Below are 26,138 nucleotides of genomic sequence, written 5' to 3' on the forward strand. Positions count from 1 at the left end.
ACAATCACTTATGGAGCCCCTCGGTGAATCATGTTCGATGCCCTTCCTTCCACGCGCACCTGGGTATCCAGGCGAGAGGCCAGAAAGTGCAGGGCATCTGAAGCTGGGCAAGCTCCTCGTGTGTCTGTGAGACAGGCAGAGGGCCCAGACTTGCACTGCCTGGCTCACTTTTAAAACTCTTTCAGACAGAACTGTTGTCATCCTTCCACTTTCTCCCTAGGGGCTACTTGAATGCATTAGCTTAACGTCCCCGTTCCTGCTCATCCCAAATGCAGCTGTTCATACCGCTGCTGTTTTCATGTTCTGTGCCAGATTTCTGCACTCAATCAGATCATGAGTGTGTGGTTATTTGTCATTTCTCATTTCCTTTTTTAAAAAATTCAAGACGCTTTTTAGTACCTGGTAGTCTTGTCCTAAGATAGTGTTATCTTCCATGAGAATTCGTCTGCATATTCAGATGTGTGTGTCTGTGTGTGTGTGTGTGTGTGTGTGTGTATTTAATGAAATCTTTTTTTAATAAAGATACACAATGTGTAGGGTTTTTTTGTTTGGTTTGGGCTTTTTTTAGGGTGACCCCATTTTTAAGAAGAAAACTGAGGCTTCCAAGCGCTTAATCTAGTGTCCCCTGTCTAGTTAGTATTCTTCTGACTTATAGGTTCTAGAACATGCACTGATCACTAAGCATCATTTGAGGTGTTGATTCTAAACAGCATGGTTGATTATTTAAATTCCTATTTAAACCTTTATATTTTATACTCTTAGGTCTGAGATAATAAAAAATATATATTGGTCTCTACACCTGGTTCCTGGAACAGAGCTTCTAAGACCCTTGTAATTTCCTAAATGATGATAGCACTAGGAACAGCTCTTGTTCTAATATTAGTCTTTGATCTCTGCTCCTGACACTTAACTCCTTGCTAATTACCTGAGTGATAGGAGTGTCTTTTGTCCTATGAGAGAGTTCTGGGTTGGCTCCTGGAGGACTCTGGGATGAGGGTTGGTCACCAGAAAGACCAAACCATGATCAGAAACTTGGAATTTTTGGCCTTGCTCCCCATCCTCTTGAAGAAGGAGAAAGGCTGAAATGGAGTTAACATCAATCATAGCTACATGATGAAGCCTCCATAAAATCCCAAAGTGCAAGGTTCAAGGGGCTTCCCAGCAGGTAAACACATCCACATTGACACCCCAAATATATGGGGACAGAAGCTCTTGTGCTCAGGACCTTCCCAGACCTCACCCTATGCATCTCTTCATCTGACTGTTCCTCTGTATCCTTCATCATATCCTTTAATAAACTGATAAACATAAATGTTTCCCTGAGTTCTGTGAACTACCCTAGCAAATTAATTAAACCCCAGGAGGGGGTAGTTGGAATCTCTGATCTGTAGCCGATTGATCAGAAACATGAGTGATAGATAACCTGGGTTTGTGACTAGCATCTGAAGGTGGTGGGTGGGGAGAATGGGAAGACTTTTATGGGACTGAGCCCTTAGCCTGTGGGATCTGACACTGTCTTTGGGGAGATAGTATCAGAATTGAGTTAATTCTTGGATATCCTGCTTGGTGTCCAAGAGTTGCTGTTGGTGTGGGGAAAAACCTTCACACGTTTGTAATCAAAGTGCCAGAAGTGAGGTGTTCTCAGAAAAGATAAAGGAGACACACAGAAGAGACACACAGTGGGGGGAAGAACCAGGTTTTTCCTTACATAGGAAGGAAAACAGTTTTTCCACTATATTTGGTCTTTAGGGACAGCCTTTCTGTGCATGTAGTTATTTAACTGTGATGATCAATTTATATGCTTTTGCCAGAACTTCCCAGATTTCAGCTTAGAGGCATACTGGGACAAGATGTTTTCCATAAGGGAACTCTGTCCTTCATTTTATGATTAGCTGGGAACTGTGTTTGAAACCATTTCTTTTGGTTAGCATACCTAAGTATTGCATCAGATTGAGATTTTAGGAAGTTTAAGTGATTTTTCACTTTCAGAAATATTTATGTTTTTAGTGTCATCTTTTTAAAAATATGGAAATTAGCTTATTTGGAATATCACTCTGCTGAAGTGAACTGCAGAGAAACAGGAGTAAGACCAGCTTTGTCTCTGGATCCCTAGACTCTGCATTTCTACCTTTCCATCTCAAAGCACAAATGTAGATATTTTAAGTACACTTTGAAATCCCCTACATAATCACTAGAGAGTCAGCTCTACACACTATGGTCAATATGTAATTTTTACCCATTTTCTTACTGTTTAGTCTTTTTGATATAGCTGCCGAAATATTTTTCTCTTTGTCTTTTATAGTGTCCAAATTATCTCTTCCATGATAGTCGAAACCCTAGTGCTCCTTTTGGCTGTTTATGCTATAAAAACATGAAATTAACACATCAGGTAAATTTCACACTCCCCCTTCCTGAGCAGATTGATGTAAATTGAATTTCACATTAATCAGAGAGGGCAATATACGTCTTCTATCCAGTGGAAATTTATTATTTTCACTTAAGAAAAGTGCTATAGGCTTTTTATTTGTTTCACTATTTAAACATTGATATATTTGGAACTTTTTTCTTACCTTCTTTGCTACCTGATTTATTATCCTTCCTTCCTCTAAAATTTTTATTTTATGGTTATTCAGTCCCATATTAGGTAATTTATTTCCATCAGATTAAATCCCATGTATAAATATTTATATTAGCACCTATATTGTACTTTTATTACAAAAACATCAGTTAATCAAAGTGAGTATTATATCATTAATATAGTAGAGGGAAGCAATTAAATACAATGAAATATGCTGTTGGCAGAGTTGTTACTGTTTATCCTTAATTTCACTGTTTCAATTAACTCTACTCTAATTGGTTGTTTCATCCAACTTCTCTGACACAGGTTAACTTCTGTGACTTTAAAGTAGTCTTTTTCAAACTAAAGGTTTTAACCCATTAACGGGTCCTGAAATGAGGCCCAGATGAGCTATATTTTGTAAAGAAATGGAACAGAGCAGAAATGCTAGAATGCACCTAGATATTGTTTGGCGAGACTTTTGTATCATACATACACACATAAACTTGTATATTGTGTCACAGTGTAACATTTTTCTTACTATAGATGCCAGTCAGGAAAGCTTTAAGTCTCTTAAGCATTTAAGAACTCTAGAAATGTTCTCCTGACCCATTGACTTAAGAACTTTGATTTTTTTTTTTTTTTTTTTTTTTTTACATATAACTCCAAAGAGTCCATGAGGAGAGTTAAGCATTACGGATGGGTATCCAAATAGTATTATAGAGAACTTGAGTCATCTTTACAAGACGAAATCAAGTAGTAGTAGATTTTCTCTAAATAATGGTAGATTTTCAACCTCAAAACTGATTCCTGATCTAATATAAAAAGTTCCAAACTCTACAGCTTACTTCTTCAGGGACAATAATCATCCACTTATAGATAGAATTTAGACCCCTCCATGCTCGAATTCTCAACTGGCTGCCCCAACAATGTCTCCTGATGGGAGTCCCCTTTGGGAAGGGAATAAAGCAAGCAGTTCCCAGCCTCACTCATTGATGTCCTCTAACATTATGAAGTTTCATAAGTCTTATACTTAATTCGTTATTGACAGCTCACTTGTTAAATCTTGTTCCATTCCCTTTCTCCCAAACCTCTGTCTTCTTCACATTTGCAGACATGGCTGAAATCTCCCTCACACATTCATATTTTTTAAAGTAGTTATTTATATGCCGATTTCTCTTGCTCCTCCCCCTCCAAAAGCTCTCAGAAACTTTTATGGTAATTTTAAAAAATGTAATATGCTCTGTGACGTGATAGAACTCTTAATTCTGAGATAATCTCTTAAGGTGCCAACGTCCTCTACAAGCAGACCTTTTGCACCAGGGGATTTGATAAAGCGATTCCATTTAGCTTAAATAAAAGGATATGCTGGATCTAAGATGGAACATTTCGGGGACTCTTTTAGACTTGTGTTTCGTTTATATGTTATCAGCTAACAAGCTGTAAATGGCTTCATCTTTTTAATGGAAATACTCTGTTGCTTAGAAAACAACAACTGGCCACTGAGTATAACCGGAAACAAGTTCTCCGACAGCACTTTACAGAATGGCAGCATTGGCACCGTGCAGAAATCCTAAAGAGAGAGCTGGCCCTGACAAAGGAGGAAACTAGGAAGAAAATGAATGAGCTGCTGGAGGCAGCATCACTAGGGAAACTCAGCACAAATGGGTCATCAGGCATCATTCTACTTGAGGAGGCAGCAACTATGGTGAATCCAGTTAGAGGAAATGGAGAGGTACGTTGTTTTTCCTTTGCTTGGTCTTCTGCTTATTAAACACTGGCATTTGAGCTCTGCACTGGTATAGCCTGGGTTATATTAGCCATTGTCAGATTGCCTTGCCTGGACTATCTAGAAGATGTGAGCTGTTTGCGGTACACAGAGGTTATCTTTAAGTCAGTGTTTTTCTTGAACCATTTCTTTTTTTTTTTTTTTTTTGATTTTTTTTTTTTTTTAATTTTTATTTATGATAGGCACAGAGAGAGAGAGAGAGGCAGAGACACAGGCAGAGGGAGAAGCAGGCTCCATGCACCGGGAGCCCGATGTGGGATTCGATCCCGGGTCTCCAGGATCGTGCCCTGGGCCAAAGGCAGGCGCCAAACCGCTGCGCCACCCAGGGATCCCTTTTTTTTTATTTTATTTATTCATGAGAGACACACAAAGATAGAGACAGGCAGAGAGAGAAGCAGACTCCCTGCGGGGACCCCAACGCAGGACTCGATCCCAGGACCCTGGGATCATGCCCTGAGCTGAAGGCAGACGCTTAACCATTGAGCCACCCAGGCATCCCCCAAATCTTTTTGTATAGCATATATGAACTTTGGTATTCTTGAGACTTGGAGGGACATAATATAGAGAAGGAACTTAAAACAACTAAGTGAAAGACTCCTTCAGGAACAGTTCTATAAAGCATTGTTTATAACTCTTTAACTCCTCTAACTTGATCACCAGACATTTCTTGTCTAAATGAGCTTGTGACACACACACACACACACACACACACACACGGGGAATTTTTAAGTTTTTATTTTTCTAATAAAAATCATTTGTGTTAATTCTGGTAATTTGATAGGAGAAAATGACAGAGGAAAAAGCAAAGTAGCTTATAATTCTATCACCTGGAAATAACCACTAGTAACATGTTGAATAGCTGTATAGTCTTTTCTCTATTCAGGCATATGCAAATTTTTCTCTTTAATATTTTATTTAGCTTTTAAACTTTCTTCAGTCAAGCTATTGAGGGTATCTGCTTTTTCATAATACATAATACAGAAAAACTAAGGCCATTTTTTTCTTAATAATGTAACTATCATGTTTTTCTGGGGAAAAAATTGCAATTTTACAATATAACCTGAGAATTTTCTATATCACTAAATTTACTGCTGCAACATTAGTTCTCAGCTGACAGTAAACCACAGATCAGACCTGCTAAATCAAAATTTCTGGTTGTGGGGCGCCTGTATTTTTTTTTTTTTTTTAAGTTTCACGGGTGAACCTGATGAATACCCTTTGATTAAGGACTACCATTCTGTGACATCATTTTGTAATGGTGTAGGATATTCTATCATGAGCCATAGGCTAGAATCTGTTTATCTTTTTCTGTATTGCTAGACATTTAAGTTTCCAGTTTGTCACTATTGCAAACAATGCTTCAGTGATCATCCTTATAAAGAAATCTTTGCACACATCCACTTTACTTAAATGCTTTCCTTAGGATAAATACCTAAAAATAGAATGCACATTTTGAAGAATAATACCAAATTGGCCCTCCAGAAAGGTTATGCCAAAAAAATGCCTATCTTCCTGCCTGGTAACACAATTTTCATTTTTGCTAAGTTGATGGTAAAATATTTTCATCATCTTATTGCTTCAGCATTTGCATTTTTTAATTAGTGAAGTTAAACATTTTTTTTAAAGATTTTATTTATTCATGAGAGACAGAGAGAGAGAGAGGCAGAGACACAGGCAGAGAGAGAAGCAGGCTCCATGCAGGGAGCCCGATGGGGGACTTGATCCCGGGACTCCAGGATCATGCCCTGGGCCAAGGCAGACGCTCAACCACTGAGCCACCCAGGCATCCCTAAACATTTTTTATAATGGCCATTTACATATATATGTATGTGAAAATGGTTTATTTCTAGATAGATATTTAATGATTTGTCTCTTCATACCCTTATACGTTTTTCTATTTGATTATATATCTTTTTCTTATTTATAGGAGCTCTTTATATTTTTAAGACTACTGATGCTTACATTACTATATATTTTGCAAAATTTTTTTCATTTGCCTTTTTGGATAAGTTTTGGGGTTTGATACTATACAGAGTTGTTATAAAGTGAGTCCTATCAGTTTTTTCTTTCGTAATTACACTTGTCCTATTTGAAAAACCCTTTGGGGAAGATCCTCTACCCTCTCACCTTCACCCCAGACCCCACCACATAATGTTATTGAATACTTAACTTAGACATGTAAAATTAAAATGGGCACCAGAAGGACTGCAGTCTTGCTTTTTACCTTGATTACTGCCAGCAAGTATGCTGGTTTTAATTCGGGCCTAGTCTCTCTGCAGAGGGTATCATGATGTTTATTGGGACTTATGTAACATTTTAGTCCCTTCCTCTAAGCACTTTATCTACCTTTATGTCAGATAATTTTGTTTCCATTAAGACCCAAGAGCCTGGGATCCCTGGGTGGCGCAGGGGTTTGGCGCCTGCCTTTGGCCCAGGGCGCGATCCTGGAGACCCGGGATCGAATCCCACATCGGGCTCCCAGTGCATGGAGCCTGCTTCTCCCTCTGCCTGTGTCTCTGCCTCTCTCTCTATCTCTCTGTGACTATCATAAATAAATAAAAATTTAAAAAAAAAAAAAAAGACCCAAGAGCCTTCTATCTTAGGAAATAGCTGTCTGAACTTTTTACTTTACAAAGTTAAACTGTTGTTATCTGTAAATTTGAAAAAAAGTCAACAAAGTATTTTTTACTTGCAGAAAACAGAAAAATTACTGTGTGTATATATAGTGTGTTTATATATATATAAGCATATATATATAGTGTGTGTGTGTATATTTACATATATATATATATACATATATGACTCAAGAATTAAAAGCCTTTAAATCTCTGAAATTAAGAACTCTGAAAAGGATTTTATTAAAAAAGGATATTATAAAAAATAGAACCAGTGAAAATAAAAGGGTATATAATAGACTCTAGGTTATTAGATAAACTCTTTTTCCAGAGTATAAATATAATATGAACAAATAAAATATGGTATCTTTAGTTAGATGGCCATTAATTATACAGTTTTGGGGCTCATGTACCACCAATGCATACATTATACCTTGAAATTTTTCAAAATTATCAGTTAGCTAATAGATGACTTTCGCTAATTATGCCAAGCTGTTCCGTCCTGTTCTGCTAAGTACAATCTGTACCATTAAGCTTCCTTTCATTCTCTTATTTTCATCTTGAAAAGTTACCGTGATCCAAAAGAAATCTTTTGGCTATACTCAAGGCTTTTACAGTCTTGCTGAGTTAATAACGTATCATTATCACAAAGTTTAAAAGGGCCTAAAACATAGGCCCTGCTTGATGCTAAATTACTTAAGTGGGTGTTCTCATGAATAAATGTCCATTGACATTTCTGAAATAGAAGGTTATTTTTTAGTCTTTAGCACATCAGAGTTCCCATATATCACATTTTTCACTTCAGCTGAGTCTATAGGAACTATTTCTATCACCATGAAGAATATTTTTGAGTACCTTAGTACGGTACTCTCTTAGAGCGAGAAACTTCTAAGATATATAGTTCATTGGCTTGGTCAGACCTTAGGCCATACAGTCAAACCATTCTAGGAGAGACATTTTAAGTTGCATTATTTTGGCCAGGATAAGTTTTTCCAATTAAGGATTCTGTTTCCTCCCCCTCTATATAGAACTTAAAATTGAGTCTGATACCTCAGTCTGTTAAGTGAGATCTGTTACATGATAAAGCTTTGAGGGAATCCCTTAGTGGCTCAGCATTTAGCACCTGCCTTCAGCCCAGGGCATGATCCTGGAGTCCCGGGATCGAGTCCTGCATCAGGCTCCTTGCGTGGGGCCTGCATCTCCCTCTGCCTGTGTCTCTGCCTCTCTCTCTCTCTCTCTCTCTCTCTCTCTGTGTGTGTGTGTGTGTGTGTGTGTGTGTGTGTGTCTTTCATGAATAAATGAATAAAATCTTTTAAAAAAAAATAAAGCTTTGAAAACTATTAAGCCATATACTAAAATATAATATTATTGATAATATTCTTATGTAAGCAGATGTTTGCCCAGATAGTCGGGGAATAGTCTGGAGACCTGTAAGCTTTAATCCAGGCTTTGATCCTGAGAAGGAATGAATGAATGAGTCGAGTGAGTGAATAAGTTACATACACACATCCGTACATATCCTGGGATTAATTTATTAGTGGCAAGAGAGGCATGGAGAGAATAGAGCTATTACTGATTTGTAAAGGTATTTGTTAGTTTTCAAACTTTTTTTTTTTTTTAAAGATTTTATTTATTCATGAGAGCGAGGGAGGCAGAGACACAGGCAGAGGGAGAGGGAGAGAAGCAGGCTCCATGCAGGGAGCCTGACATGGGACTCGATCCCGGACCTCCAGGATCACACCCTGGGCTGAAGGTGGCGCTAAACCGCTGGGCCACCAGGGCTGCCCAGTTCTCAAACATTCTTGAGGGAGAATATATCCTTAGCCACAAAATTCAGAGTTAATTCATGTAGATTAGAATTCCTGTAATATAAAACTGAGGTAATCCTGCCTCATTCACAAATTGAACTATCCAAATTAGAAATTTCTTTTTTTTAAGATTTTATTTATTCATGAGAGATGCAGAGAGGAAGACATAGAGGGAGAAGCAGGCTCCCCACAGGGAGCCCAATGCGGGACTCGATCCCAGGACCCTGGGATCACGATGAAGGCAGACGGTCAACCACTGAGCCAGCCACTCAGGCATCCCCAAATTAGAAATTTCTAAGAGCACAGCTTTCCTCCTGCAAAGCTCCTGGCCCATGGCAACGGCCCGCGCTGCAGCCGCTCAGCCCAGCGGTTGCCGTGGCGAACAGCAGTGCACCTTCCGAGGAGAACTCCCAGAGCTACGCTGCTGGCCTCTGACCAGCCTGGCGGGGAGCCCGCGGCGGCTGTGCCACTGGGCCAGACAAGGCTGAGGAGATGAGGCGAGATGTCGCCAACACAGTCCTTTAAGTAGCTGAGCCTAACCTGCTCCTCTCTCTCAGGTGCCTGCGGGGCCTCCCTCGGGGAGCCGAGATTGCGAACCCAGCCCCCACCTGGGGACAGCAACGAAGAGCCACTTGCAGGTTCCCCTCCAGCATGTCCCTCCGAACACACGTGACGATAAGCACCCCAAGACCCCGGGGGTCGAGCCCCCCCAGCAGCCTGGCGCCTACAAGCAGCTCAGAACCACGAGCCAGAAAGCAGAATCCATCTGCAGGGGTCACTTCCACAACCATCATGTCTTCCAGCAACAGGTGATCGAAAAGCAGAAGAAGCAGCTTCAGGAGCAGCAGAAAACCATCCTGGAGCTGAAGGAAAGCCAGCGGCTGGCGGAGGCCCGGTGGGCAGCAGAGCGGGCCGCGGCCGCTGCAGAAGCGCAGAGCTGCCCGCTGACAAACCCCCGAGGGAAGGAACCCCCGAGAACCGGCCAGGTGCTTCCAAAGTATGTCCACTAATGTCAGAACATTCTTTGGACTCAGGATTTGGGGTTTTTCACGTTGTGGTCGAGAGGCCCCTGAACTGTTGCCCAGCTTCCAGGCCTCTATGATCTCTCCCTTTCTTTTATTGTGTACTTTCCAAACAAAGAAGCCCCCCTACGTTGTGACTGGTAGGTGACGGGCACTAATAGGTATTTGAGGCACTGGCTTCCCCTGAGTTCCACAGTTAGCACGTGCATGGTGCTCCCTTTCCGAGGAGCTCTGTTACTATACCAGTTGAAGAGAAAAATGCTTACTTGCTCTACCTCAAGGTTTCTGATTACGTTTAGTTCTGAGAAGCCCGGTTGTACAGTATCAGGTGCAGATGGAGCAGCCCCTGGGCTGGCTAATTACCTAGCTTACATTTGTAGTTGTTCTGGATGAAAGTAAACATCTTTGAGGCTGGACCAAGTCCAAATTTCTCAGAAGCTGCTTACGATGGTTTCAGACGTGTTTGAGACCTACTCAGTACCTGGGATAAACGGTAGGATAAGAAGTGGGTGATAGATCCCTACTGATTTGAAGCACCGGGAAGGGAGTCACAGCCTCCAACTCACTGCAGACTCAGGCCAGTAACTCAACCTTTCCACCTCCACATGACACCAATTTATTGAGTGGGTTTGATACATAGCTGAGAGTAAAAACTAATTAAATTTTGTGAAATGCTTTGAGTTCCTCAGGTTCGAGAACTTCAGAGAAAGCTGGTTATTTGTCTGAATTCTTTTCCTTTAAAATTCTTTTTTTCTTTTACCCCCAGTTCACCCGTTACTTCCCCTGGGACCGACCATAGAGGAAATGACTCCCAGAATTCTCTCTCTGGACCCAGAAGGATTCCAAGGCAGCTGATGGCACCCCATCCCATACTGAAAGGCAGGGCGGACTTGGTGGTGGTCTGATAGTGGTTATCCTCCTTCCTGAAACAGGGTGTGCTGGGACTGTATCCTGGCAACTCAGGTTTTGAGACTTGGCAGATCCTGGTCAAAGATGGCTAGACATGTGAGGAGTGCATTGCACCAGAGTTCTATGCATTTTTTTCCTGCCTCTTCTGCCAAACGTTTTGGCCTTCCCAGATAACACCATAAATAAATAAATAAATAAATAAATAAATAAATAAATAAATAGCTGAATGATATATCATTTTCCTGTAATTTGAGGTTTAGATTATGGGGAAAAAAATGGGACAGTTACACAAATGAGAAAACTCTTGAGTAGCTGGTTAGGACAAAATTGATAATGATCTAGGATTATATTCTGATAACCTTAAAATATTGTTCCATTTATAGCAATTCACATCATTTTATGCGTTGTACCTTGATGATATGCTTTTAGTAATGAAATCTGCAAACCAGACATTTTAATCTAATAACATTCTTGATGCATGTAGAAATCATTATCTAAACCAGACAATATTATGAGAAAAAAAGCATTTGCTACCTAGTGAGTCTGCTAATTGTTTTTACTTTATACGTAGTCAGGCACTGTACATTTGTTTGTGTAGAGGTAGGCATGTTGGCAATTATATTATGGTTGTAAATCTGATTTTTCACCTTTGGCAAGATTGCTGCCCTAACAAGAAGTGATGTCAGCCGAAGCACACTATGCCCGAAGTCCATTCCTTTTAATGAAGAAATTAGCAGTCTCTGTGTTGACTCTCTGCCAGGACAGCAGTTTATGCCATCTTTGTCTACCACTGAGAATGATCAGGAAATGCCCAGTTCCAGTGGGATTATTTTTAAAAAATTGTTTGCTCAACGAGTTAATCATATTTTAGAACTCCAGGCTACTTTTCAAGTGGTCTTTAATGATTAGCTCTAGAAAAGATGGGGAATGCACTTATTACCAGAGACTCTGTTTCTCAGGGTTCTCACTTTAATCCTCTAGTTTATTTCTGCCTCTTTAAAGACAGCCTCACTGCCTCCATCTCTGGCACCCCCACACTTCTTTTTCTAGCGATGCAGCACTTAATATCTGTAAGAAATAGCCTTGTGAGTTTTTTGTTTATTAATTCTTGAAACTTGGACTTAAATTTTCTTCTTATGGCACAAAGAAGCAAAAGCAATAACTGTTGGCTGACTTAGGTGAGCAGAACTTGATACTCCTCCTACCCGTGTCGCTCTTCCTGTAAAAGCCCCGACTGATGACAGAGTCATATTATCAGACCATCTTGCACATTTGCTGCTTTTGGATCGATATTTAATAGACTGTCAAGAACAGGAGTCTGACACTTGAATTCGTTCAGATGCCAGTTCTCCAAATGCCTAGTACAATTCCATTTCCTGCCCATCTGGATATCTATCCAGGCCTTAAAACTAGATTTTAATGTATTCATCATGACCCTAAACTTTAGTTTGTTGTTGTTGTTGTTACACATACAGACATAAGTATAATGACTCAGGGAAAAATAGCAGACTCAGTGGGATTTGAGGATTGATTGTATTGTCAAAGTATTTGTTAGCTGTAATAAAGTTTTCTCCGTTCATTAAAGAAATTATCAAATTAAAATTCTGGTTTCTGGGTTTCAGTAATAAAAGTATCATCAAGGTACATTGTCTTATTTAAACCAGTAAATTATTCTAATAGAAAAGTAAAAAACATAATTTTCAAATTATTCATCATTACTGAGGATAGGATCGTAGGTCTTTAACCTGTAGATGGTATATAAATGACATATATATACTTATATATTTACAAATACAACTAATATTTTTAAAATAGACATTTTTTATTTATATATTTATAAACAAGTAAAAAAATGTTTTTGAAATTGTGAACCCTCAATTTGCAAGAAAACCCTAGCAATAACACTAAACTCTGCTATAAAATCTGGAGACATTTCTCTTGCAGTGTTCCTTATATTTTTGATATTGGAACTCTGTTACTATTTTCTAGCCATGGAAGAGAGAGCAGTTCAGCGAGCTGAACGTAGGCGGATCTTGGCAGAGAAGAAGAAAAAACAAGAAGAGGAGAAATTGGTAAATCAAGAATGAAACCTGAGGCAAGAAAAAGGATTTGTATAGGTCTTTATTTAAAAAAGAAATGAAGCATAGAAGTACCTGGGTGGCTCAGTTGGTTAAGTGCCCAATTCTTGATTTTTGGCTCAAGGCATGATCTCAGGGTTGTGAGATCAAGAGCCCTGCATTAGGCTCCGTGCTGGGCATGGAGCCTGCTTAAGATTCTCTCTCTTTTCCTCCTTCTGCATCCCCACCTCCCTCTTAAAAAAAAAAAAGAAAAGAAAAAGAAAAAAAAAATGAAGCCTAGCTTGTTTAAGTGTCTTGAGACAATGGAGGTAGATCAACGTTGGTAATAGCTTTTTATCCATTGGCCTGTACTCCAAAGATTTTAGGAAAAGAAAGGGAGGAAACAGTGACTCCATTAGTTTAGCAGGAAGGATGTGTTATAAAACTTGATGGGAGCCAACAGTTGGGGGGATTTACTCATTTAGGTTTAGATCTCCAACGTGGTAAGTTGCAAAGGTGAATAGTTCTTAGACAGTTTTGACCTAGACTATCAAAAATAAATTTTGTATCTATTAAGAAAAAAATAAATAGTTCCCATAGTTTGGGGGGTTTTTTGTGTGTGAAATGAAAGAAAAAAATTTTCCTATGCTGTTTGGAGTTTGGACTTAGTATTTCACAGGTGAAAAGAACTAAAAAAGTATTTTTTGATGAGAAATTAATGTTCTTAATATCACCTTCACAAGTAGAAGAGGATTCTTTTGGAGAAACTTTTAAGTTACACAACTGACCACCTGTTGGAGTTTCTACTTTTATCACGAAGTATAGGCTTCTTTCAGAGACAGGGTGGGCACTCTTGGTAGATACTTGACTTTCCTCAATATAAAAAATCTTATTTCCATACAAACATAGTGTTCTTGTTTTTTACTGACCCTAATCTTGACCAGGCCCAGTTAAAGGCCGAAGAAGAGGAGCGTCAGAAGAGGGAAGCAGAAGAAAAGGAGGCTCAGCTTAAGAAAAAACGAGAAGAGAAGAGACTACAGAAAATGGTTTGTAGAGTCTGGCCAATCACCTGTCTCTTAAAGCCTTCTGTGTGCAATACCGTGGCCCTGTGCACCTTCTCCATCCCCCAACTTCCCTCTAGAACATATTTCTCGCACCTCCACCCTTTTTCCCCACCTTAGTGAAAAACATGCTCATTCTTCAGATCGAAGCTTTTTGAAGATTTGAAATCTTCTCTCAGATTAGCTTTTCTTGCCTTTTACACTCTTCTCCAACCAAGGTTAGGTTAAGTTCCCCATATGGACTCTGAAATAGATTTCCTCACAGCATTACTAGGGCTTATAATTCTGCATATGTTTTGTGATTGTCCTAATGATTTCAGCATCCCCAACTAAACTAGAATCTCCTGGAAGATAAAGGGAGCAGTCTGGTGTTGCTCACTATTGTATTGATTAGCAGTGTCCCTGGCATATAGTAGGAACTCAGCACACTTGCAGAATAAGCAAGTAAATGAATAAACAAATGGAAGAAAGTACACCCAGAAGAAATAAGAGATAAAACCCTTACTTTCAAGATTATTAAGTTCTAGTTGGAAAGATAAGGCCTAAAAATGCACAGTGTCAGACAATATATAGTACAGCATATGTTGTCTTGTGCCTCAAAGACCAAAGAAGAGGCACCTGGGTGGTTCAGTCGGTTATGGGTTCAACTCTTGATCTCAGTTCACGTCTTGATCTCAGGGTCATGAGTTCAAGGCTTGTGTTGGGCTCCATCCTGGGCATGAAGCCTACTTAAAAAACACCAAAGGGGAGCCCCGGTGGCCCAGCAGTTTAGTGCCAACTTCAACCCGAGGTGTGATTCTGGAGACCTGGGATCAAGTCCCATGTCAGGCTCCCTGCATGGAGCCTGCTTCTCCCTCTGCCTGTGTCTCTGCCTTTCTCTCTCTTTATCATAAGTAAATAAATAAATCTTAAAAAAAAAAAAAAATCTTTAAAAACACCAAAGGAGATCAAGAGAGCCATGTAAGGCAAGACCTATAAAGATTGGGGGAATATTAGAGACATTTTCATAGAAAAGAGCTTCAAATTGGGAATTGTATTAGGATTCTACAGAGAAATAGAAGCAATAAGATGTATGTATAAGAAGGGATTTGTTATGAAGAATTGGCTCAAATGATTATAGAGGCTGAGAAGTCCCACTGTCTGCCTCTGCATACAGGAGAACCAGGAAAGCCAGCAATGTAATTCCAGTCCTAGTCTGAATTGATAGTATAAACTCTGGTTTAAGGTCAGGAGACCAATGGCCCAGCTCAAGCAGGCAGTCAGGAATTTAAAAAGGAGTACATTTCTCCTTTTGTCTTTTGGGACTCAAAAAAGGGAGTTTAGCCCTCAAGGGATTGGATGATGCCCACCCACATTTGGGAAGGCAGTCTAACAGAGTCTGTGGATTCAAATGCTAATCTCATCCCAAAACACATTCACCAACACACCCCTACATGTTTAATCTAGGCACCCTGTCGCACGTTCTAGTTGGCACATAAAATTAACCATCACGAGTCTACCCTTTATCAATTTGGCACCCATACACATCTCCTTAAACCATACTTGATCTCCAAATAAAGACAAGAAGATCATAATACATGATGCAACTATCCTGCATACAACCAAAAACGTGCTAATTCCCCTTCCCCAGAAGAGGAGATAAAGTCCTTGAGTGATGTTTATCCTTCTCATTGATATCCCATAACTTAAATATTATGATGTAAAATTAAAACTATTTAAACACAATGATACAGAGTCAATATATCTTATTATTCATTGTGGAACATTTGAGAACTAGAAAAAAATGGAAAAAAATCTGAGCTCAGCACTAAGAGGTAACTAAATATCTAAGTATATTTATTTATTTTTCTCTAAGTAGCTCTCTCTTAATAGATTGATAATTGGCATGGAAGTGTTATAGTTTTTAGTCTGCTTTTTTCATTTAAGAGTCTGTCATGAGTGTTTTCACTTGTCATCCAGAATTCTTCAAAACCTTTATATGTTGAAGGTCATTTTTTTTCCAAGTTTTTCTGTAAATTCCAGTTAGTTAACATACAGTGTAATATTAGTTTCAAGTGTAGAATTTAGCGATTCATCACTTTCATACAACATGCAAAACTCATCTCAACAAGTGCCCTCCTTAATATTCATTATTTTAAAAATAAACTTTTTATTTTGGTTTACTTAGGTTTACAAAAAAGTTGCAAATGTAGTACTAAGAGTTTTCCTAAACCCCTCACACAGTTTCAGTTTCTCCTTAATATTATATTACTATGGTATATCCGTCAAAACTAAGAAACCAACGTTAGTACATTACTGTGAAAACCAGGCTTTATTTAGATTTCACCAGTTTTTCCAGTTTTTCTGACTTCTCTTTGTCTTCACATGGTAGGAGGAGCTAAGGAGCTTCACAGGGTCTGGTTGTTTTTGTTTTTTTTTTTAATTTATTTATTTATGATAGTCACGGGGGGGGGGGGGGGGGGGCAGAGACACAGGCAGAGGGAGAAGCAGGCTCCATGCACCAGGAGCCCGATGTGGGATTCGATCCCAGGTCTCCAGGATCGTCCCCTAGGCCAAAGGCAGGCGCCAAACCGCTGCACCACCCAGGGATCCCCACAGAGTCTGTTTTATGACAGCAAATCCCATTCGTGAGGGCTCCACCCTCAGACCTAAGCACTTTCCAAAGGCCTCACTTCTAACACCACTACACTGGGCATTAGGATTTAAACATACAAATTTGGGAGGGAACACATTCAAACCATAGCACTTAGTCTTTCTCTGTTTTGTTTTGTTTTGTTTTTTTAATGGCCTTGGCAATTTAGAGGAATACTGATAAGGTATTTTGTAGAATGTTCCTCAATTTGTGTTGGTTTGATTTTTTTTTTTTTTTTTTTGGTTTGATGTTTTTCTTATAATTCTTCTGGGGTTATGTTTTTTGTTTTAAGAATGCTACCTAGATGAGGGGCCCTTCTAATCTCATCACAGCAAGGGATATATGAAATTAAGATGACATCTCTGGTGATGCTATGATTACTTGTATAAGGCAGTGTTTGACAAGTTTCTTCACTGTGAAGTTACTGTTTTTCCCTTTTCATACTCTAATCTTTGGAAGCATTTCATTAAGTCTGGTCTACTCCCAAGGTAGGGAGGAGTGGAAATTAAGTTCTGTCTCCTTGAGGGGTCGAGTATCCACACATACTATTAGGGATTCTTCTGTGAGGAATTTTTTTTCCTTCTCCATTTGTTTATCTATTCAATCATTTATATCAGTGTGGACTCATGTATATTTATTTCATACTTTGAGTTATAAAAAAGTATTATTATGTGGCTGAAATTATTCCCACTTTTGCTATGGGGAGCTCTTTAATGTTGGCTCCTGTGTCCCTCTGCCATGCCTTCATCCTTTTGGTGGGTATTTTACTTTCCAACACTGTTCATCTTGTATTTTCACTGCTGTGTGTTGGAATTAGCCATTTCTCCAAGGTGCCCTGGTTCTAAATGGTATTTGGAAAGCAAGATCTGGGCAGTGAGGGTACTCCTTGCTTCTGGGATGTCATTAATTCTAGCACCTCAGCAGAGAGAGCCAAGTAATCTATGTATGTATACTAAACCATGTACACACCTATCCATAATTATTTCTGTATCTGTCCATCTGAATAAACATTAAGCTAAACCCAAGATCATACTAAATCTCTGGCTCTAATCCTGCATCAGAGCCCTTCCCTTCTTGCTTATCTGTAAATCCCCTATTTGACAGTGTAAGATCTGGTTCCCACAATTTACCATCCATTTACCTAACTTGTTCAATTCCAGTATACATGTAAAGCAATTTCAGAACTGTACCCACCATGAGAAAATTTGCCAACTGGAGTACAGTATTTATATAGTTTCTTTTGCTTTAATACAGTTTCCAATGTGGTTTTCTAATCACTTAGGTCAGCTTCTATTTTTCCCCACCTCCTTCCGTTGTTTGTAAGAAGTTTATTTCTTTTGCATATAGACATTCAGATGATTCAGTATCATTTGTTGAAAGAGCAATATTTTCTCTACTGAAATGCCTTTATACCTTTGTTGAAAATCAGTTGAATATATTTGTGCGGGTCTGTTTCTGGATCTTTGTTCTGTTGCTCATTACATATACTTCTTTGCCAATACCACTTGCCTTTGACTGTTGTACCTTTATAGTAAATCTTGAAATTGGGCAGTGTGAATTCTTCCACTTTATTTTTCCTTTTCTGAGTGATTTGGCTCTTCAGGTTTCTTTGCCTTTTTATGTAAGATTTAGGCTAATCTTGTCAACATGTACAAAAAAACCTTTAGATTTTGATTGGGATCATATTGAATCTATAGATCAAATTGGGAGAATTGACAATAACATTGAGTCTAATCTATGAGCATGGTAATATCTCTCCATTGATTTAGACCTTTGTTTCGTGAATGTTTTATAGTTTTTCATGACTATGTTTTGTTAGATTTATACCTAAGTACTTCTTTTTTGGTGCTATTATCAATGGTGGGGTTTTCTTTATTTCAAATTCAATTTATTCATTGCTAATATATAGAAACAATTCATTTTTGTATGTCGACCTTGTATTCTGCAACCTTGCTAAACTCACTTATTAGTTCTAAGAAGTTATTTTTGTGGATTCTTTGGAATTTTCTATAAGTTGTCTGCCAATAAAGGCAGTTTTATTTCTTCCTTTCCATTCTGTTGCCTTTTATTTTTCTTGCCTTATTGAACTAGCTAGGAATTCCAGTGCAAAGTTGAATAGAAGTAGTGAAAGAAGACATCTGTGCCTTCTTCCAGATCTCAGGGAGAAGATTCAGTCTCTCATCTTTACCATCACATATGTCATATATTTTAGTTTTATATATACTATAAGTACCCAACACCTTCTTACCTCTATTGCTTTAAACAATTTTATTTTAGTGTGATGAAAAATAAGCTAGGGGCACCTGGGTGGCTCAGTCAGTTAAGCACCCAACTCTTGATGAGCTCAGTCAGTTAAGCACGTAACTCTTAGATTCTCTCTCTCCTTCTCCCTTTCTGCCCCTTCTCCCCCTAACCTCCCCTCCCTCTCACACTCAGTCTCTCTCAAATAAATAAATCTTAAAAATAAGCTGAAGATTATAGTTTTTCATTTCTGATGCTCCTTATTTCTTTGTACAGATTTAAGATTTTAACCTATGTCATATTCCCTTTGCCTGAAAAACCTTCTTTAACATTTCTTATAGGATAGGTCTACTGGTAGTGAATTCCCTAGTTTTCATTTGTCTGAGAAGGTTTTTATTTCTCTTTCACTTTTTTTTTTTTTTTTTTTTTTTTTTTTAAGAGAGAGAGCACAGGGCAGCCCTGGTGGCCCAGCGGTTTAGCGCCGCCTTCAGCCTAGAGTGTGATTCTGGAGACTTGGGATGGAGTCCCATGTCAGGCTCCCTGCATGGAGCCTGCTTCTCCCTTTGCCTGTGTCTCTGCCTCTCTCTGTGTGTCTGTCATGAATAAATAAATAAAATCTTTAAAAAAAAAAAAAGAGCGAGAGAGCACATGAGCAGGGGAGGGGTGGAGAGAAAGAGAATATGAATGAGAATCTTAAGCAGGCTTCATGCTCTGTGTGGAGCTGACATGGGGCTCAATCTCGCGACCCTGAGATCATGACCTGAGCCAAAATCAAGAGTAAGATGCTTAACTGACTAAGCCACCCCGGTGTCCCTCTCCTACACTTTTGAAGGTATTTTCACTGGATATAGAATTCTGGGTTGATAGTTTTTCTTTCAACACTTTACTTATGTCATTCTTTTGTCTTTTTGCTTGACTGGTTTGCTGTAAGTCTTATCTTTGTTCCTTTATCATAGGTGTCTTAATCTACTTACTTAGGTTGCCAGTTCTGTAGACTGAACATCTGAGATCGGGGTACCAGCATGTTTGGTTTCTGGTGAAGGTTCTCTTCTGGTCTTGTAGATGGCCACCTTCTCACTGTATCCTCCCGTGAGCTTTCCTAGTGAGAAAGGGAGTACATGAGCTCTTTTAGTGAGTTATAAGGATACTAATCTCACCTTTAGGACCTCATTTTACCTTAATTACTTTCTGACAGACCCCATGTCCAGATACATCCATGCTGGTTGTTAGGACTTCAACATGAATTTAGAGGGGGGTATAAACATTTAGTCTATAAAGTAGGTAAAGTGGGTTCTTTTCCACCAGCTGCCTTCAAGATTTTTTTTCTGTTTTTGGTTTTCAGCAGTTTGAATATGATATGCCCAAATGTGATTTCTTTGTTTTTTTTCCCCTGCTTGGTGGTCTCTAAGTGTCTTAGATACTTGGCTTTGTGACTGTTACTAATTTTGGAATATGTTTACCCCTTATTTCTTTAAATATTTCACCTGTTCCATTCTTCTCCTTCTGGGATTCCAGTCGCAATGCTTGCATTGCAGGTTGTAATGCTTGCATTACATGGTTTGATACTATCCCACAGCTCTTGGATGCTCTGTTGTGGTTTTCATTCTTTTTTCTCTTTGCCTTTCAGTTTGTGTAATTTCTACTAACTTAACTTCAAGTTACCTGATTCTTTCCTTGGCTATACCAAGTCTAGTGATGAGCCCTTTGAACTCTCTTCATTTCTTTTCTTTTTTTTTTTTTTTTTTTTTAAGATTTTATGTATTTATTCATGAGAGAGGCAGAGACATAGGCAGAGGGAGAAGCAGGCTCCCTGCAAGGAGCCAGATGTGGAACTCGATCTCCAGGATCACTCCCTAAGCCAAAGGCAGATGCTCAACCGCTGAGCCAGCCAGGTGTCCCTGAACTCTGGACATTTCTGTTACCATGTTTTTGATTTTGTAGCATTTTCATTTGACTGTTTATTATAGTTTCCATATCTCTGTTAAAATTATCTGATCTTGAATAATAACTACTTTACCTATTAGAGCCTTGAATATTATTATAAGTTATTTAAAAATTAAAATTCCCTCTCTAGTAGTCCCAACATCTCTGTCATATCTGAGTCTGGTTCTAAAGATTTATTTTTTTAAACTGTGTTTATTGCTTGTCTTTGGTATGCCTTTGTTGTTGCAATTTGTCCAAAGCCAGGTTTATTTTGCAGGGCAATAGAAACTGAGATAAATAGGCCTTTGGTGTGGAGATTTGTGTTAATGTAGCCAGGAGTTCGGGTACATTTGAAGTTTGTGGTTGCCATGGTTCCCATTGTTGAGGCTTGCTGTTGCTGTGAGCACCATAGACTTCAATTTACACTAGCAACTTTGTTTTGTCTCCTTTTTTTTTTTTTTTTATTGGCTTCAGGTCTTCCCTTTGTGCTGTTCCCCAGAGATTATCCAACTCTTGCAGGTCCCTCAGGTGTACCCCACTGTTATTACTGGAGGTTTGTTAGCATGCTGGTGGGGTATAGATGAGGGAAAGCATTCTATAACATTCTGATTAAGTCTGAGTCTTTGGAGTACAGTATTGGGCAGTCAGAAGAATTTCTCCTTCTACTCTTCTGTCTTCTTTTAGTATCTACTGGCTCAGTCTGTAACCTTAAAGCCCCTCCCTCTGTGAGGTTCCCTCTCCACTTAGATGAGATGGGGGGCTAGTCTGGGTAACCCTTCCCCCTAGCAGCAGTAGGATTCCACTAGTGCCCTCAGGTGGGGCCACTTGCAGATGAAGGCTTTTGTTTCTCAGGGAGAATGGTCTAGGCAGATTTTACAGTGGTTGTTCCTTTCCACCAGCCAGAACCATGGTAGGAACTTTATCTGGATTCTCTCTGATAGTCTCTGTGAGAGCCTAGTTGAGTTCCTAGAGCAAAAGCCTGCAAAAAAGGTGGCAATATCCCTATGACTATGACCCCCCATTTGTCCCTCTCCCTCTGACCCCTCCCCCTGCTTCTGCTCTCTCTCTCTCAAATAAAATTTTAAAATGTCAGTGTTATCAATGCTCTGAAAGTGAATGAAATCAACTTGGGAGGTTGGGTAGAAAATATGAGGGTTTAAAACCAGTCCTCAAGTATATGAATAATTACTCAGGATGGGAGCTAATGAGGTAGAAAGAGAACCAGAAGACACTTTTGTTGAAAATCTGAGGAAAAAAGTATTTCTGGAAGGGGCTGCTGATGGTTAACTAGACTAAATGCTGCTGAGTTCAGTTAAAAGGAGGACAGACATGAGTCTCTGATTTGGCAAGTTGGAGATCATTCATGACTTGTACAAGAATGTTTTCAGTGGAGTGCTGGTAAGGAGGTTCTATTCCAGTGAGTTGAGGAGAAAATAGAAAAGGAAATAGATTCTGTGAGTATAATAGGGATCACATGGATCAAAAAAGATTCTTTTATAGTTAGTGATTGTTTTTTCTGGCTTATTTTGTTTTTTAAAGATGGAAGATACCAGCACATATTTGCATATTGATGGGAATGATCCAGTAGTGAGGGAGGAATTCATGATATCTGGAGCAAAGGGTATAAATTACAGGAGTATATAAATAGGAATATGTTCCAGAGCACAATGAAAGGGTGGACAGAAGGCAGAAAGTTTCTTAATTCTTGCTATAATACTTGGTCTTTCAAAGTTGAAGTGGTGGAGATCTATATATGTGCACCTATACACATTCAGATTAGTCTTATTTCTTGCATATCATTTGTTGAATACTTTAAATCCGAAAGATAGCCCGCTTTTTTATCCCTTTTTAGCCTGAGTGAACTATACCCTAGGAAACCCTAGCAACATAGAGCCCCCAGTATAAGGGCCATCTCAAAGCAGACACCATCATTTCACGTAATCCTCTATTTTATGCACAAGGAAATGAAAATGTAATACTAATGAAATAAAGTGAACTCTTGAGGAATCCTTATCAAGAGATAGAACATATACTTAAAATGCTGTATAATATAAAATTTTGGCTCAAGCAGATCTCTATTAAATGTTTTTCTATTTTTTCCATGGAAAAGTAGACTTAAATAGGCTGTTTTTCCCCACTGCATCGGAAAATAGATTTCCTTTGGAGCCTACAGCCATTGAGGTGTAATTCTAGGAAAATAATTACACTGTAATTTAGATGTACATGCGAACAGGGTTGGAGAGCCTGAGGGTTTCTCCAAAGGCTTACCGTCTGTGTTAGATTCCTGTCTATAAGTCACAGCTGCTACAGGGACATTTTCAATGGACGTGAAAATGACTACTTTCTGTACCCCCCCTGCCCTGCCTCCCAGAATCCTGAGTTAGTCCTTGTTACTCATAAGAAAATCTTGTACATTTTTATTTCTGGCCATCCAGTTCAACATCTCCGGTGTCTGGATAAGGATTATAAAGATTAATTTTGGGTTAGTGTGGACATTTCATCTTGAGGAATTTGTACTGAAACAGGTTGTTTGGATTGTCAGATTAGGGCAAATCTCCCTTCTGTATTAGAAATATCCCAGTGTGCTCTCATTTTTTTTTTTCTTGCAGAAGACTTAGCAATTAATAGCTTGTCAGAATCAGCCAATTCACCGCACTTTTCCTGAAGTGAAATTGTGTGTATGTGTGTTTGGTGGGGGGCGGGTGGGGGGAGATGTTAAGTTATATGTGTTTTGTATTTATACGACATAGATGACTTCTATTGTGAAGACAGTCTAAAGTCTTTGCTTTTGCTCTTGTGACTTTCCTAAGGGGTATCACTTGCTACCACTCACCATTTTTTAGTTTTTCTCTACTTGTATTATGGCCTATTTTTATTTAAAAGAAATTATGATAGCTTTACAGTAAACTATTAAGCTTCTGTCATCTTTCTCAGTCAGCCCCTCAAGGGGTGCAGCTCTTCTTTGAGGAGCTGGGGAGTGTCTTTTCTCAGGGTATTACCAGGAATGGTTAATCTTTCTCCTCCTCAGAGGAGGGAGGGCTGCCTAATGATCATCAAATACTTTTAGCTTTTTTTCTGGACTTATTTGTTCATCACTTTAAAAAAGCCCAGGGTAACAATATTCTAGGCTTTTATTTTTTTATTTTTTTAAAGATTTTATTTATTCATTCATTCATGAGACACAGAGAGAGGCAGAGACAGGTAGAGGGAGAAGCAGGCTCCATGCAGGGAGCCCGATGTGGAACTCCATCCCTGGTCTCCAGTGTCACGCCGGGAGCTGAAAGCAGACGCTCAGCCACTGAGCCACCCCAGCATCCCTTATTTCTAGGCTTTTAATGAAGTATGGAGAAACTTTAAATTTAAATAGGGTTCTTTACATAAAATTCTCTACCCTATAATCTAAATGAAGGGACTGTCTTGCTAGGTTTCCCATAATAATGAGGTGAGAAATACTGATTACTCTCCTAACTAGATACTTTATAGTAACTTAGGTATAAATCATGTGTGAACAACACTGAATCTGAGAATATGTACAGCGCTCACCCTTGTACCCATGACCCCCTTTGCCTCACTGGCTTGGCTGAATTGTTTCTTTAATGCTCCAGAGTAGTGTTCCAGTGATTAGCCTACTGTTTAGTGGTTATATGTTCAGATTGAGTTAATTAGCTATTTGTTGAAATGAAATTCATTAGCGTTTTGGTCATGGCATTTATACTTATTTTTTCAGTTTTGCTGAGGTATAATTTGCAAAATTGTAAGGTACTGAAAATATACACCAGGATGATTTGATATCCTTATGCATTATAAAAGGATTCCCACCATTGAATTAACACATCTGTTACCTCACATATTTACCTTTTGTGTGTACACTTAGGTTCTCTCTTAGTGGGGCACTTGGGTGGTTCAGTCAGTTAAGGGTCTGCCTTTGGCTTAAGTCCTGATCCCAGAGTCCTAGGGCTCAGTCGGGACACTGCTTCTCCCTCTCCCTCTGCTCCTCTCCCCTTTCTCTTGCTCACTCTCCATCTTTTTTAAAAAATCTAAAGAAAGAAAAACGTTCTCTCAGTGAATTTTTTTAAAGATTTTTTATTTATATAAGAGAGAGCACAGTCAGAGGGCAGGGAGAAGCAGGCTCCCCACTGAGCAAGGAGCCCGATGCAGGGCTCAATCCCAGGCTCATGACCTCAGCTGACAATAGCTACTTCACTGACTGAGCAACCCAGGCACTCCAGTAAATTTCAGTTATACAGTATAGTATTAACAATTACAGTCCCCGTATTATGCATTAGGTCCTCAGGCTACCTTTATCTTACAACTAAAAGTTTGTACCCTTTCTCTGGGATCTCCCTTTCTCCCATTTACCCCTCAAGTATTTGCAACCACATCTACTCGCTGTTTCTAAGAGTTCACCTTTTTTTTTTTTTTTTTTAATAAAGATTACACAGATAAGTGACACCACCTAGTATTTGTTTTTCTCTGTCTAGCTTATTTTACTTGGCCTATAAATGGGCATAATGTCCTCAGGGTTCATCTGTGTTGTCAAAAATGGCCTGGTTTCCTTCTTTTTTTAAGGCTGAATAATCTTCCACTATATGTATATACGATATTTTAAAAATTCATTTATCCATTGATGAAACTAAAGTTGTTTCCATATCTTGGCTACCGTGAATAATGTTGCAATAAACATGGGGGTACAGATATCTCTTTCAGATGGTGATTTTGTTTTCTATGCATATATACTTAGAACTGGTATTTTTGGGAATGCCTCTGTGGCTCAGTGGTTAAGGGTCTGCCTTCAGCTCAGGGTATGGTCCTGGGGTCCGGGGACCGAGTCCCACATCAGGCCCCCTGTGAGGAGCCTGTTCTTCTGCCTATGTCTCTGCCTCTCTCTCTCTGTGTCTTTCATGAATAAATAAATAAAATCCTAAAAAACAAAAACAAACTGGGATTGTTGGATAATTTGGTAGTTCCATTTTTAATTTCTTGAGGCACCTGCAACTTTTCTCCATAGGGGTTGCACCAGTTTACATTCCTAACAGCAGTGCACAATGGGTCCCTTTTCTCCACATCCTTGCCAGCATTTCTTGTCTTTTTGATAATGGCCATTCCAGTAGTTGTGAGGTGATTGATAGATACCTCATTGTGGTTTTGATTTGCATTTCCCTGGTGACTAGTGATATTGAGTACCTTTTCGTGTACCTGTTGACCATCTGTATGTCTTCTTTGGAAAAATGTCTATTCAGGTTCTTTATCCATTTTTTAAATGGGCTATTTGGGGTTTTTTTTTGCTATTGAGCTATATGGGTTCCTTGTATATTTTAGGTATTAACCCTTTATTAGATATGTGGTTTGCAAATATTTTCTGTTCCATAGATTACCTTTTCACTTGATGGTTTCCTTTGCCATGCAGAAGCTTTTTAGCTTCTTTCAGCTTTTTTTTTTTTTTTTGATGTAATCCCATTTATTTATTTTTGCTCTTGTTGCCTTTGTTTTAAGGTGTTCAATCCAAAAACTCATCTCTAAGTCG

The 26,138-nt window shown here is 39.0% G+C and overlaps 1 protein-coding gene across 3 annotated transcripts in view; it reads left to right on the forward strand.

Moving 5' to 3' along the window:
• Window positions 1-26,138, forward strand: part of CCDC191 (coiled-coil domain containing 191) — an 88,655-nt gene that overhangs the window by 38,753 nt on the left and 23,764 nt on the right. For all 3 annotated transcript variants that reach the window (XM_041723693.1, XM_041723694.1, XM_041723697.1), the window contains 5 exons: window positions 4,043-4,292; window positions 9,327-9,766; window positions 10,558-10,670; window positions 12,690-12,772; window positions 13,702-13,803. In XM_041723693.1, the coding sequence (XP_041579627.1) occupies window positions 4,043-4,292; window positions 9,327-9,766; window positions 10,558-10,670; window positions 12,690-12,772; window positions 13,702-13,803 (988 nt within the window). The remainder of the gene's footprint in view (window positions 1-4,042; window positions 4,293-9,326; window positions 9,767-10,557; window positions 10,671-12,689; window positions 12,773-13,701; window positions 13,804-26,138) is intronic.

Source organism: Vulpes lagopus, chromosome 1 (assembly GCF_018345385.1).
Source record: "Vulpes lagopus strain Blue_001 chromosome 1, ASM1834538v1, whole genome shotgun sequence".
Classification (NCBI taxonomy): domain Eukaryota; kingdom Metazoa; phylum Chordata; class Mammalia; order Carnivora; family Canidae; genus Vulpes; species Vulpes lagopus.